Genomic DNA, 13859 nt, shown 5'->3' on the forward strand with positions numbered 1-13859 from the left:
GTAATCTTGTTAAATCATATTAAGATAAATCCAGAACATCAGAGTGAACATTACACTAAAGAGTGGGGTCTTTGCGGACAGTATAAAATAGAAAAAAGAGAAAGAAGGTCTCTATAACATGTTTTCTCAATGAATTTTGAGGTTTGTTGTTATTTTTTAAACTTGACTAAAGCACTATTATTTGAGAAATACCTAGCCCTTAGAGGTAAATTAACAGATATTTCTGCAGTGTTCTATCAATATTGACATGAACTATGATCACCACATTGGGCTGATGTAATTTCTTTAAAATTTTCTGACATTTTAAACTCTGAAAAGTCAGGTTCTTGTTTCTAGTGCAAACTAAACTGACTTAAATTTCCCAGGATCTGTATTTTCATTTATAGCTTGCAACTATTACATTCTTACCAAAGATTATCGAGGGCATTTTCTGTAACTTCCACAATGTGATTGGTTCTCACCCTATTTCTCAATAGAACATTGATAAACGATTGTGTGTTGAGTTGGTTTTTTTGGTTTTTTGTTTTTAACCAAATGATGTTTATTTGATGCTCATGGTGGTGAGAGTTTTTAAATGTTAGTATCCTTGCTGTTTTAGGATGCACATTCACAGGGTGAGGTGGTATCATGCTTGGAGAAAGGCCTGGTGAAGGAAGCAGAAGAAAGAGATCCTAAGATTCAAGTCTCTGAACTCTGCAAGAAAGCCATTCTCCGGGTGGCTGAGCTGTCCTCAGATGACTTTCACTTAGACCGGCATTTATATTTTGCCTGCCGAGATGATCGGGAACGTTTTTGTGAAAATGTGAGTCAGCTCAGAAACTGTTCTTCTTTGCTTCCTTTTCTTCCTAAATATTTTTTTATACTCGATTCCAAAATTAAACCAACACAAGCTGTCACATGTAGAAAAGTCACTGAAATGGAAGGTGGAGTTGGTCCCAGGATAGCAGAAAGTTATCTGGGTATTGGATACGGCTGCTCAGCCTTGAGGTAACATCTAGTTAACACTTGGCTTCGAACAGTCTCCATACGTTGTTTTTTCTACTCTATCTCACTTCTCAATTTCAGTTCTTGGAAATCTGTTTTATATATAGGAATCCTATCTTACCAGGGAATCCCATTTCACATATATTCCATGGCTAAAACTTGGCCATGTTACGTATTTATATTTAACTAGTTTTGGCTAAGACGAAGGAAGCAGCAGGTGGCTAACTTTTAAAACCAAATCCTTGGTTACTACCTGCGTACCCTATAGAACAACTTTCCAACCCTTTAGGCAGAAATAATCTCCATCTTTACCACAAAGGACTGAGCGTGACTTGTGTACACTCCTACTCTGCCTGCTGTTTTGAATTAATAGCTTTAACTATCAGAACCACTGATCAGAGCCAATGCTAGAGTTTTACTGACTCTAGCATAAAATTGTAAGAAGAGAGACTCATTGACGCTTCTCTTGGTTTCCTAATTAACAGTATGTCTGGGAACACATGACAGTGTATTCAAATACCATGGGAAATTTTTTTTCATCTTTACTGCAATCATTATTTTCTTTCAAAGGCTACTAAATTTTATAAATGACTGAGCCATGTGTTCAAAGGTAGTCATCATTATAATAATTTAACAAAGTTCTTTGTAAGATTGTGGATACTGCCCAGCATAACTACTTAGCTAGTGATGATAATGATGATGTTATATTCCATCTTACAGACACAAGCTGGTGAAGGCAGAGTATATAAGTGCCTCTTTAACCATAAATTTGAAGAATCCATGAGTGAAAAAGTAAGTATTACTTTGAAACAAACCAGCATTTTATTCATTTTCTTAAAAGCTTTCTCAAATCCTCTCAAACAATATTCTTATAAACTCATACCAAAATATAAAATACTGATACAGCTTGTCCTTTTCGGAGGTAAGATACTTGGCTTTTAGTAGGAAACCAAAGCATATTTCACTTAAACCAAAAAAATTAAGCTTCTCGTGACATCTGGACTTTGGGAAGCCAATGGGGAATCAATTTGGGGAGTAAAATCAGAGAATTTTATATCAGAATTACACTGAAGCCATCCCTATGTACTCAAGAAGTTTAGACTAACCAAACCAATATGCTTCATAGATAATTAGCAATTTAATTGTTCAGCAACTGTCTCATCAAGCTTTCTCGTTACTGTTAGTTCTCTGTCCCTGGATGAATGCAAGAATCTTTCATGACTTTTGAAAGTCGTTATTTTTGGCTTTGGTATCCTGTCACTTACTTTCCTGTGCAACTGAAGAAATGTTCCTCATTTCACTTCCTTAAATCATTTAGTATTGAATAATTATGTTTAAAAAGTATAGAATGGAGCTTCCAGAGTGTTATGTCAGTTGCCACTTTCATGCTGGTGAAATTTACTTTAGGGATATTATTGAAGAGGAAAAGAATACTTTGTCAAGTTAATGTATTAGAATCTACCAAATATTTATGTGTTCTGGACAGTTGCTATTGTTGCAACAATCAGCAATTCACCATAGAATTTCAGGCTTTCCTGCTCATATACCCCTACTTCTTCTTTTTTTTTTTTTACCCCTATTTCTTGCTACACTAGTTCAACACACTTGTGCTCAATTTTAACCAAACTTAAACATAGACATTTTGGTAACTACTGCAGTTGTTCACTGTACTTGGCCATGAGCCTCTGCTTGTCTTAGAGGTACATGTGAACGGCTCAGCCTCCTGAGTGGTCTCACAGCTCCCTTTCTGCCCGCTTTCCTCAGTGTCGAGAAGCACTAACAACCCGCCAAAAGCTGATTGCCCAGGATTATAAAGTCAGTTATTCATTGGCCAAATCCTGTAAGAGTGACTTGAAGAAATACCGGTGCAACGTGGAAAACCTTCCTCGGTCCCGGGAAGCCAGGCTCTCCTACCTTCTGATGTGTCTGGAGTCAGCTGTGCATAGAGGTACGAGTTAATTTCTTTTTATCTTTTTCACTCCTTTTTGGTTCGTTTCCTCCTATGTGGGCTCTTTTGAGTACACTTGTACCTTGTGACTCAGGAGCCTTTCTTTGTAAGCAGAACTCTAGGCTGAAGGCTTGGTATCCCTAAGTCTTATTGAAGCCCCTTCCTCTTAATTCAACAGCCCGAAATTTTGTTTTTCTTTACATCCCAGCTTTTTTTAAGTAAGGTATATTTCTCAAATCCAATTTAAAATTTTTAAAATGCATGTCACACAGCAATTTTAGGAGAGTCAGGGAAGCATAATGATTTAGCATATGAGCTTTGGGTCAGAGAGACGTGACTTCAAATGATGCCTCTATCACCAAACTAACTGCCTGGGGACCATTATTTATGTTTCTTAATCTCTCCAAACCTCATTTTTCTTATCTATAAAACAAAAATATATTACCTCTGTTGAGGAGTTCCTGTGAGGATCGAATGAGGTTTTTTGGCATAGCACGTAACGTACGCTAAGTGATGAGTACTGTTATTATTCCAACAGTGTTGATATAAAGAAATAAACAGTGAAAGAAGGAAGGATTACCTTATAAGGTCAGACTCAGGGTCTGTTCAGTCCAAAAGTCAATCCCTGATAAAGGAACTAAGAAGGATGTATAAAAAAAAGGTCAGGGTCATTCAGAAAGAACATTTCTTAACATGGACTGTAGGATGTAAAAATGAAATTCCTAGCTGTCAAATGAATGATGCTGGGACAATTGGCTAGTGATTAAAAAGTTAAGTGGAAGAAGATCAGTTGCTAAATAAAACTCAGAACTTTTTGTTGAATTTTTTTTCTCATATCTGGGTAGTGAAAGACTCCTAAGCTTAAAAGCAATGAATAGCAACCAGAGACCATGCATGTTTGGTATTCATGCAAACAAAGGACATTTTGGAGGAAATTGGAGAATTTTGATTATGGTCTGGGTGTTTGATGAAATTTTCTTGAAATGTAAAGGTGGAGATTGTTGACTACTAAAAGCATATTATAAAACAGTATGCATAACATCTAATTTTGGTATTTAAAAAATAGAGAGTTAATCTCCTTAAACTGCAAATTAACAGGAAACACAAAAAGACTCAGCAAATAAATGGCCAAAGGATATGAACAGATAATTCATAGAAGTTATACAGATTTTTAATACTAAAAAGTCTGACCATGTGAGTGTTAGTAGGATGTGAAAGCACTGGAACTACACTACTGATGGGAATTTTAAATTTCTCCTTCGGAAAATAGTTGGCCAGTCTCTTAAAAAGTTCCACATACATCTACCTTATGACCCAGCCGTGTAAATTCTAGGTTACCCAAGATATATGAAAGCATATATCCATATAAACTCTTGTGTATGAATGCTCATAACAGCTTATTTGTAATAGCCGAAAACTGGAAATAACCCAAATGTCCATCAGCAGTTTAAGGGATAAACGAATTGTAATATAGCCACATAATGGAATAATATTACTTAGCAGTAAAAAGGAATGTACTGTTGATTTGTGACTGAATCTCAAAAAATCTGAAAGAAGTCAGACAAAAAAAAAAAAAAGAGTCCATAGCATATCATTCCATTTATATGAACTTCTGAAAAATGCAAACTAGTACAATAATCTGTAGTCACAGAAAGCAGATCAGTGGTTGACTGGGTGGGCATGGGGTAAGTGGGTAGAGAGGAAAGGAAAGGAGGGATTCTAAAGGAACATGTGGAAGCTGTTGGAGTTGATGGTTATATGCTCGATATCTTGATTGTGGTGATGGTTTCATTGATGCATACATATGTCAGACTTATCCAATTGTATGTTTTAAAAGTGTAGTTTATTATATGTCAGTTATACCTCAGCAAAGCTGGTTTTTTTTTTAAACTTCATAAGTTTTACCAGATGGCACTGACAGCTCAAAGAAGAGTTGGGGAGGTGTAGTGAGTATTTGAAGTGAAGATTTTTCCACAAGCTTAAAGGGTGTAAGCCAGTAGGGATTTTCCTGGCTTTCATTTTTACCCCAGTAGTTATCTTATTGATAAGACTTCTGTTGGCAAAACATATGCATTACTAGTTCAGTAGTATAAAATTCTGTATAAGGCAGAACACTGACAAGGTAAACCCTAGTCTTTGGAGTATTAAATTCATTTTATGCTGATAAAGCTTTTGCTAAATTCTCTGCTTTTCAGTCTAGATAATAGTGTGACTGGTATATTCTAGGGAAAAACTTGTACTTTTAATATGTGGTAATATCTGATCCTGTAGCTCACCATCCATAATGTTGTGACTTAAATCCTAACAGGGCGGCAAGTGAGCAGTGAGTGCCAGGGCGAGATGTTAGATTACCGCCGCATGTTGATGGAAGACTTTTCTTTGAGCCCTGAGATCATCCTGAGCTGTCGGGGGGAGATTGAACACCACTGTTCCGGATTGCATCGAAAAGGGCGAACCCTGCATTGTCTGATGAAAGTAGTTCGGGGGGAGAAAGGGAACCTTGGAATGAACTGCCAGCAAGCGGTAAGGACAGATTTTTCCACTGCCATTTTTTTTTTTTTTTTAAAGATTTATTGATTGATTGATTGATTGATTGCTATGTTGGGTCTTCGTTTCTGTGCTAGGGCTTTCTCTAGTTGTGGCAAGCGGGTGCCACTCTTCATCGCGGTGCACGGGCCTCTCACTATCGCGGCCTCTCTTGTTGCGGAGCACAGGCTCCAGACGCGCAGGCTCAGTAGTTGTGGCTCACGGGCCTAGTTGCTCTGCGGCATGTGGGATCTTCCCAGACCAGGGCGCAAACCCGTGTTCCCTGCATTAGCAGGCAGATTCTCAACCACTGCGCCACCAGGGAAGCCCTCCACTGCCATTTTTAATGTTACATTTTATCAGCCGAGGAGCCTCTTCCTGACACTGTCCCAGCTTATTTATCTGGATCATTTGTGACATCACAGTGAACCTTAGGTATTAAGAACTAGACGCAAAATATTGTTTCTTCAGGCATGTCAGAGTAAAAACGTGGAATTTGCTGCAGAGCAGAAGTCTGAGCCCACAATAAATAAAAAGAGCTATACAGTAAACTTAAAGAAGTAGATAAAATGCATTGTTTACTGGAGTGTTTAAAGAAGAGGTATCTGGCTAGATTGTATTTACTAAGGCAAACCAGGTTCTGGTAAATCAGAAAAGGTCTTCCAGCAAAAGAGAATGTGCCTCTCGCACCACGTTTGATTGAGTTGAGGCTGAAAGAGAGCTGAAATGAATTGAAACTTTCTAAGATTCTCTTCGTACTACTGATATGCAGCATGGCATGAATTCCTGGCCTGAAGGATCAAGAAAGCATGTCATTTTCAAAATCCCACCATCTTTTCTTGTTCGACAAGGGCAGCTGTGCATGGGAGAGTCTGTCTTTCTCTACCGCCAAACTCTACAGTCAGTTCTGTAAAGATAGTTGGAAAAAATTAGCGTGCTTTGCTTGAGAAGATAAAGTTGTTCTTGATCCAAGGTTCATAAACAGTTGAGTAACTATAGATCAGGTACATAATATAATTTAACAAAATATTATAATAGATAGAGTGCATCTGTTTCATTACCATTATCCATGTTTATTGCTTTTTACCGAATAAGAGTCTTTGAGCAATTTACAATACGAAATGTAACAGTGGCATCCTGTACAATGAATTCTGTGGTTTCCTATACATTCCTTTAGGAAGCACAGAAGATAGAGTTTAGCCTTATACTCTAAATTAGAAGGTTGAGGTTCTCTCCTAAGTGAAACTTTAGAAAACTGCAATTCATTAGTCTCTTGTTTTTGTTGTTGGCATTCTTTACTAAAAACTGAATATTTTAATTGAATTTGATTTTCCTGCTAATCAGGTAAAATCAGAATTTTACAGTCTGAAACACAAAATTTCCATAGAATTTTGATGTGGAGTAAAATTTCATCTTAGCTTCTATTACTCACCCTGACCCAGAGTGGACAGTAACGTACACATCCCATAGTGGGAAAAATAGACAAATGTCACCTCTTCTCCAGAACGCCAAGCCTAGCTAGAAGGAAGACTTATGGATGTAGTTCCTCAGGAGCAGTCTTTGCTGGTGATTGTCCTGGGAAACGTCTGTGACAATGTGTGTGCCTGGGCCCCAGACCAAGAACACATCAAGACATTTCATCCTTAATGCAGCATGCAAAGGGGAGGGTGGTGGTCAGGAATAAACTTATATTTTTACTGAGGCTACACTTTGTACTAAGGTGTACAGAAAAAAGAAATTAGTTTGATTTTATTTGGAAGCATCTGGTTTACCTCCAGGGCTTTTTGAAATTTAGCTTGTTGAGAGAGAAATAAATAGCACCCACCTCATGCTTTGTGCCCAAAAGAAAAGTGCTTCCAAACCTAGAGGTTAGCCTCAAAAGGTAAAATACGTGGTTTTGTCCACATTAAGTTTAGCTAAGTGGGCAATAAACACTTCATTTTGTTTTTCACGGACCTGTGGTCTTTAGCCTTTGCTCACAAAAATTGAAGATAGGTGATCCAAAGGGAGAAAGTTTTCCTTAGTCTTCTACTTCATTATCCATCCTCAGTCAAATGGAGGAATGTTTTGTAATAATTTGCTTTTCAAAGTTTCTTTCCTTGATACAGTAGACTTCCATATTGGTCTGTGGTTGACCATTAATTTTCCCTTGTTCTCTGCCTGGTGGTGCTTTGATTTAGTGATCTCTCAACAAATAGTAAAGCGAATAAATAGTGAAGCATAAGAATAATTATTATCTTAATGAGTATATACTCTTCCAAATGAAGAGTGATCATGAACTTAAATTCTGTGATCATGAACTTAAATTCTTTTCAGTTATGGCTGAACAAATCTGGGCCCAGTCTCTCCTAGGCTAAGGAGACTGCCGTCTATTCTCTAGACTAATTTTTTGGAAGCATTTTCTCACGTTTTCCTAAGCAATCGGGGCAGGAATAGATGTATAATCATGTAATAGTTCACATACTTAGTGTTTATTTCCCACACTGCTGTCACTGGATTCCAGAGTAGCAGTGATCCCTTGAGCCTTTAACCTCCTAGAATCTGTAGGGCATTCATTGTCTTCTTTTAGAACCTGCAGTCTGGTACATGCATGGAGAATTCTCAAAGTTTGCCTGTCAGTCATGGATATTTAACTGATAAGTTCTTAGAGAAACTTCCAGACTCCCATGATGCTTATAATGTCCCTCAGAAAAAGAAGTAAATATTTTGGTCTTTGTCAGCAAATTAAAATTGGTAGTCATTTGACAGTAGTAGTAATCCTCCTACTAACTAACCACTGCATTTTGAAGCTTCTCCAAATTGCACCAAGAATTGGTATAAATAAGTTCCATCCCAGAATATCAGATATCTTTCATACTTCTCTTATCTTGATTGTTGACTTCTTTTAGGAGAGACAGAATTGGGATTTTCTTTTGATCTTTGTTCTCTGATCAAGTATGTGATGGGGTCAGTGCTTTCATATGAGCCTCTATAGGATTGTAGGTCAAATGTATGAGGATCAGAGAAGGCTCCTACAGAGGCTAAATCAATGACACAAAAAGGGCTCCAATTCTTTAACTTGGAACAAAAGGAACCCCAACCAGAAGGACCGTAGTTTTCAAATTTGCTTTGTGTTATTTAAGATTCCCACCCCAAACACCATCTGCTACCCATCTGTAGTAATAATGATCTTTTACATCTGTAAAATGCTTTGCAGCTTACACAACCTTCTATATATTATTCTTCCTTATAATTCTTTGCAGTTAAAGAAACTGAAACTTAGAGGTTAATCAACTTGCCTTTGTTCTCAAAGCTAGTATCTGGCAGAGACAGAACTATTAATAGAACTCAGGTTTTCTCATTCTTAATTTAGAGCTTTTTCATCTGTGCCCCGACTGCTTTCTCCTCAGACAGGAAAAAAGAATCTGAGGCACGTCTTCTCATGCTTTCACTTTATTCTATGACAGAGTGTGGAGCAAGCAAAAGTAAATGTTAAAGAATATATCCTCATTTTCAACTGCATAATGACAAGTATTTTTCTGTATTACTTGTAATGAACAAGCTCTGGTTTATCTCTTGGTTATATAAAAAATAGTTGAGGAAATATAGGAAATTATAAGTAATATTATATTCTTGGTTTTTGTAATTGGTATTTCTTGCAATTGAAGTCTCACATCTCTTTTTAATAAAGCAGAGTATACTTGTTTTATGCCATTGTCTTTGCAGCAAAATTCAAATTCTAGATTTTTAAGACCAAATTAGATCTCTAACTGGAAATGTCTTCTGTTTACTCTTCTCCACTCAACTCTGGCTTGGCACTGAGTGTCAGATTTAGTAATTTGATTAACAGATGTGAGGAAAGAGGCAGCTTTTATATTGTAAGGTCCTCTTGTTTCGCACACATCCAGGGATGGTTCAGACAGGTAGGCAAGCTATACCTGCAACGAGTTAAACAGAAAAACTTGCAAAGTAGAGGAACTAGTTGGAAAGTATTTGACAAGAGCTGTTGAGCTTGGCCAGTGACAATTGTAGTACCTTGTTAAGAGTACATTGTGATATACCAGACTGAGAACTGATTGAAGACATGACATTGTTCATCCTAGATGTGTAAGTGACTTTCTTTCTTCCTTCTTAATTTTTTTTAATCCAGCTTCAAACACTGATTCAGGAGACTGACCCTGGTGCAGATTACCGCATTGATAGAGCTTTGAATGAAGCTTGTGAATCTGTAATACAGACAGCCTGCAAACACATAAGATCCGGAGACCCGATGTAGGTTATCTTATTTGTGGTATTGTATTGTATTTGGCAGTGCAGCATGGGGAATATATCCCCAAATGACTTGCCGACGGTTTAACAACTTAACTGAAATTTTGTTAAGCAGGAACACATACCAGCTTTTGTTAAAACTAGTATTGGGATTGAGACTTGGGCTCTGCCTCATCCATGATGTAGAGAACCTAGACCTAGCATTGTGATGATGTTTGTTGACGGTGACTGAGCATATACAGTCCTAGACATTAGGTCACTGAATAATCCTACTTAATGGTCAAGTAAAAATCACGGAGAAAAACTCTCAGGATAAAATGAAACATGCTTTGGCTCTGTACTTTTCATCCTATTTGTATATTGTCTCATATACATTGGCAACTTGATAATTATTAGAGAGTAATTAATTATAATTGAAATAAAACACAAAATGTGGTGGTTGGAGGGGGTAATCATGGACAAAATGAACTCTGAAGTTATAGCCAAGATCTAGGAAAGCTGTAAAATGCTATAATAAAGCATTTGAGTCTCATGTATTGGTTTTATTCCATATGATGTGCAAACAGCTCTTAAAACCAGGTTGCAAGTAAGAACAGGTTTTCCATTCTGCAAAAATCTTTATAGCCTGCAGCCGGCAGTACCCAACTGTGTGAAACAAATGCAGTCCGTGTTTCTCATCATTCTGCTGTGCATATACTCCAGCTGTTCATGCTGTGGTAGGAGGTTAAAAAAAAGGTCTTCTTCCTTGAAGCTCTTTGTATGGTTGGTGGAGGTAGACAAACACTCTTAAGACTGATTAAGACTGTTTACCAATATGAAGATAACTGTGTCAACTGTTAAGGGGGCAGGGGAGAGGGAGGAAGGAGGGAATCTGCTACAGATTAAATAGATTTGAGATACTGTTAATTAAATGCAGGTTATGGACCTTTTCTGGGTTCTGATTTGAACAAAATGTAAAAAGGCATGAGATAATTGGAAAAATTTGAAAGCTGACAGGATATTTCATGATATTAAGGATTTTCAGATTAATTTCTTTAGTGGATAATGGTATTATGTTTTCATATTATAGAGAAACATGCTGAAGTATAATATTTACAAATGATAGGGTATCTGGGATTTATTTCAAAATATTAGCAAGGGGGGTATAGGGTTAAAACAAACTTGGCCATAGGTTGATAAAGCTATGGGAAGGGAAGATGGATATTATATGATTCTCTGCTTTTGTATGGTTGGAAGTTTCTCATAATAAACAGTTAAATATAAAGCAGCTGCACACAGCTCTTGTGTAAGCTGAGTCCTAAGTGCTAAGTGGCTCTGAAGTTGATAGAAGGCATGAGCACTGTTAGGTTGAGTTAATTTGAGTGATTCTCAGGAAAGTAAGTCCCTGATTGCCCTAGGAAAATAGCTAAATGGCTTTTTCTACAGACCAAGCAATACTGGTGTGAGAGTTCTGAATCCATTGTCAGAACTTTCTCTAGTTACAATTTCACCCCTGTTTTATGCCCAGGATCCTCTCGTGCCTGATGGAACATTTATACACAGAAAAAATGGTGGAAGATTGTGAACACCGTCTCTTAGAGCTGCAATATTTCATCTCCCGTGATTGGAAGTGAGTATTTTGTTTGGTTTGGTTTGGGGGTTTTTTTGGCCACGCAGCATGTGAGATCCTAGTTCCCTGACCAGGGATCGAACCTGTGCCCCCTGCATTGGAAGCACAGAGTCTTAAGCACTGGAAGTGAGTATTTTGAAGCCATAGTAAGGTAAGCCTCAGCCTGTTCTCCTGTGTAGTCACTATCCCTTGTATTTTTAAAAAATAATCAGTAGTAATTTGTTTTTGTTAAGTTGTGGGATAGCTGACACTCTAATCTCCAGAAAAACCGCTTTCTTGCTTTCAGAACAGTATCTAAAAGCAGAGACAGGCCCTGCAGGTCTATTCCCAAGTGTCCCCATTAACTACTACATTGAAAGTCAGCATCAAGTGTTTCTGATACCACAAACGTCTATCTAGAAAGAACTTGGGCAGCTGTGGGGCAGCAGAAGCATCTTCAGATATGTCTCTTATAGTGATTTTTATTTTTATTGATTTGTCCTGGGTATGGGAGTTTGCTTTATTTCTTTTACTATTCAAAGCTATTGAATTTATTCTGTCTTAAGACGCTCTTCTCAGTAAATGACAACTTGATTCTCTTCTCATCCTGTTAGCCAGAAAAAAGTGGGGAGGTAGATGAAATAGAAGTATATCTCTTATGGTCAGAATAACTGTTTATTGGCTGCAATCCCTCCCTCTTTCCATGTCTTATTTTCTCCTCCCACCTCCAGACCAGGCTGTTCCTCCTGCCTCCCAAGTTCAGCTGCTTCCTGATTGTTTTAAGCCACTGTACTTTGGTCATTAATTATTTTTCTGGTGATTAATATATGTTTTACCCCCATACTTTACTGGAAAGAGATTACTTGAAGACTCAGTGTGTCTATTTCTGTTTCCTCAAGTTAACTCTTGAAAGGACTTCAGAAACTTGGGTGGGAATTTCCCTGTGCTTACTCTGGCTATCTAAACCGAAAGAACAGAGTGTTTACTGAGTTTATTACCTTGAAAAATTATGTTTTTCCTCTTCTGTAATTCCTTCATCCATGATCAAAAGATGCTTCACAATCTTTAAAGCTCCTTAAATATTAGCCTTCTTCCTCCCATTAAGCAGCCCTCCCCCAAAGTTGATAATATAATGCAGACAGAATGAAGCATCCATCGGTCTGATCTGGAGAGGCAGGGGGCTCATCACCTAATCCACTGTCTCCAGAGTCAAAGTTAAGTGTCAAGTTTTTTTAATTGATAAGCATGTTCAGGTAAACTAAAAATATAACTGCCTTACCTTGCATGGGAAGAAGAAGTGGAACAGTTTTACTAGAAAAGAACTTGAGGAGACTGTGTATCTTGTCCTTTCCTGATCTTAATGAACCTAGTGTATCAGGTGAGATTGACTTTTACTCACAGAAGTACTGAGTAAAAGTTGTGAGTTGCCTGGTGATTGCTACAACCCTTGTCTCATTTCAGCTAGGGCACGTTAATGCTGAGTCTGTTATTGTAATGCTGTGTGCCTTACGTTGCGAAGATACCACCTTTGAGGCAGAACTTAAATCTTCTATATTAAGGATTAACAAACTTCTACAGACTGACCACTGTGTGTTCATGAAGAACAAAATTCAGGAATGTACTTGTGCTTACCTGCTGTCTCCACTACCCTAGAAGTGATTGTCAACGGGTACACAAACAAGCACCTTGCAGAAACCCTTAGCATGTCTTGGGAGGAAAGGTATAGTAAGAGTGGTTATCTCTTAACTCTTAACCTTATAGGCTGGACCCTGTCTTATACCGCAAATGCCAGGGAGATGCATCTCGTCTTTGCCACACCCACGGTTGGAATGAAACCAGTGAACTTATGCCTCCTGGAGCTGTGTTCTCTTGCTTATACCGACATGCCTACCGCACTGAGGAACAGGGCAGGAGGGTATGCACTCAATGTTGACTTCATTTCTTCCTGTCATCATTTAATTCGTTTGCTGTGAATTGTTGTGATTCCTATCATCCTAGGAAAACTTTGTTAGTATATCTGGCGGGGAGGGGTTGCTGCACTACTAGAAGCTTCTTCATTCAGTGAGTGTACATAGAATTGTTCTACCAGCTTCTTTCCATCTGATTTTATGTTTTTAACAAAATGAGGGGACATTTCCAGTTTTTCTTAAAATTACCAAAATCTAAATCACAAGTAGACAAATGCCGCTACCCTAACTGTATTTAGCGTTAAAGATCCGTTAGAAGCTCTTAGCCAAGGTGTAAACGCTTCTTAGGCTTCTGCCCTTGGCAGCAGAGCCCATAATGCATGTATTGCTGAGGCCCCTCAGACAGCACACTCGTTGGAGCTACAACCCTCCACGCCCCACTCTCTTGGTATTTGTCTGCTCTGAGTACTGCCTCTTGTTGGGATATTTGTGTCTGCTTGGCTCTCAGGTAACATTTGTTGCCTTCTGGTCCCATACTGGCATGCTGCTTGCTCTCCAGGGTGGCCTTTTTAAGCCTTCTGAGATACTCTTTTGCATTTCAGCCCTGCATTTGTTACAGAAAATATAGATGGTATTATTTCACAGGCATGTTTGCAAA

At 38.1% G+C, this 13859-nt stretch overlaps 1 protein-coding gene across 2 annotated transcripts in view; it reads left to right on the top strand.

The window, feature by feature from the left end:
• GLG1 (golgi glycoprotein 1) overlaps nt 1-13859 on the top strand; it is a 152666-nt gene that overhangs the window by 109600 nt on the left and 29207 nt on the right. For both annotated transcript variants that reach the window (XM_068529176.1, XM_068529175.1), the window contains exons 5-11: nt 599-802; nt 1705-1776; nt 2749-2932; nt 5241-5455; nt 9588-9709; nt 11214-11315; nt 13056-13209. In XM_068529176.1, coding sequence (XP_068385277.1) covers nt 599-802; nt 1705-1776; nt 2749-2932; nt 5241-5455; nt 9588-9709; nt 11214-11315; nt 13056-13209 — 1053 coding nt within the window. The remainder of the gene's footprint in view (nt 1-598; nt 803-1704; nt 1777-2748; nt 2933-5240; nt 5456-9587; nt 9710-11213; nt 11316-13055; nt 13210-13859) is intronic.

Source organism: Eschrichtius robustus, chromosome 19 (assembly GCF_028021215.1).
Source record: "Eschrichtius robustus isolate mEscRob2 chromosome 19, mEscRob2.pri, whole genome shotgun sequence".
Lineage (NCBI taxonomy): Eukaryota > Metazoa > Chordata > Mammalia > Artiodactyla > Eschrichtiidae > Eschrichtius > Eschrichtius robustus.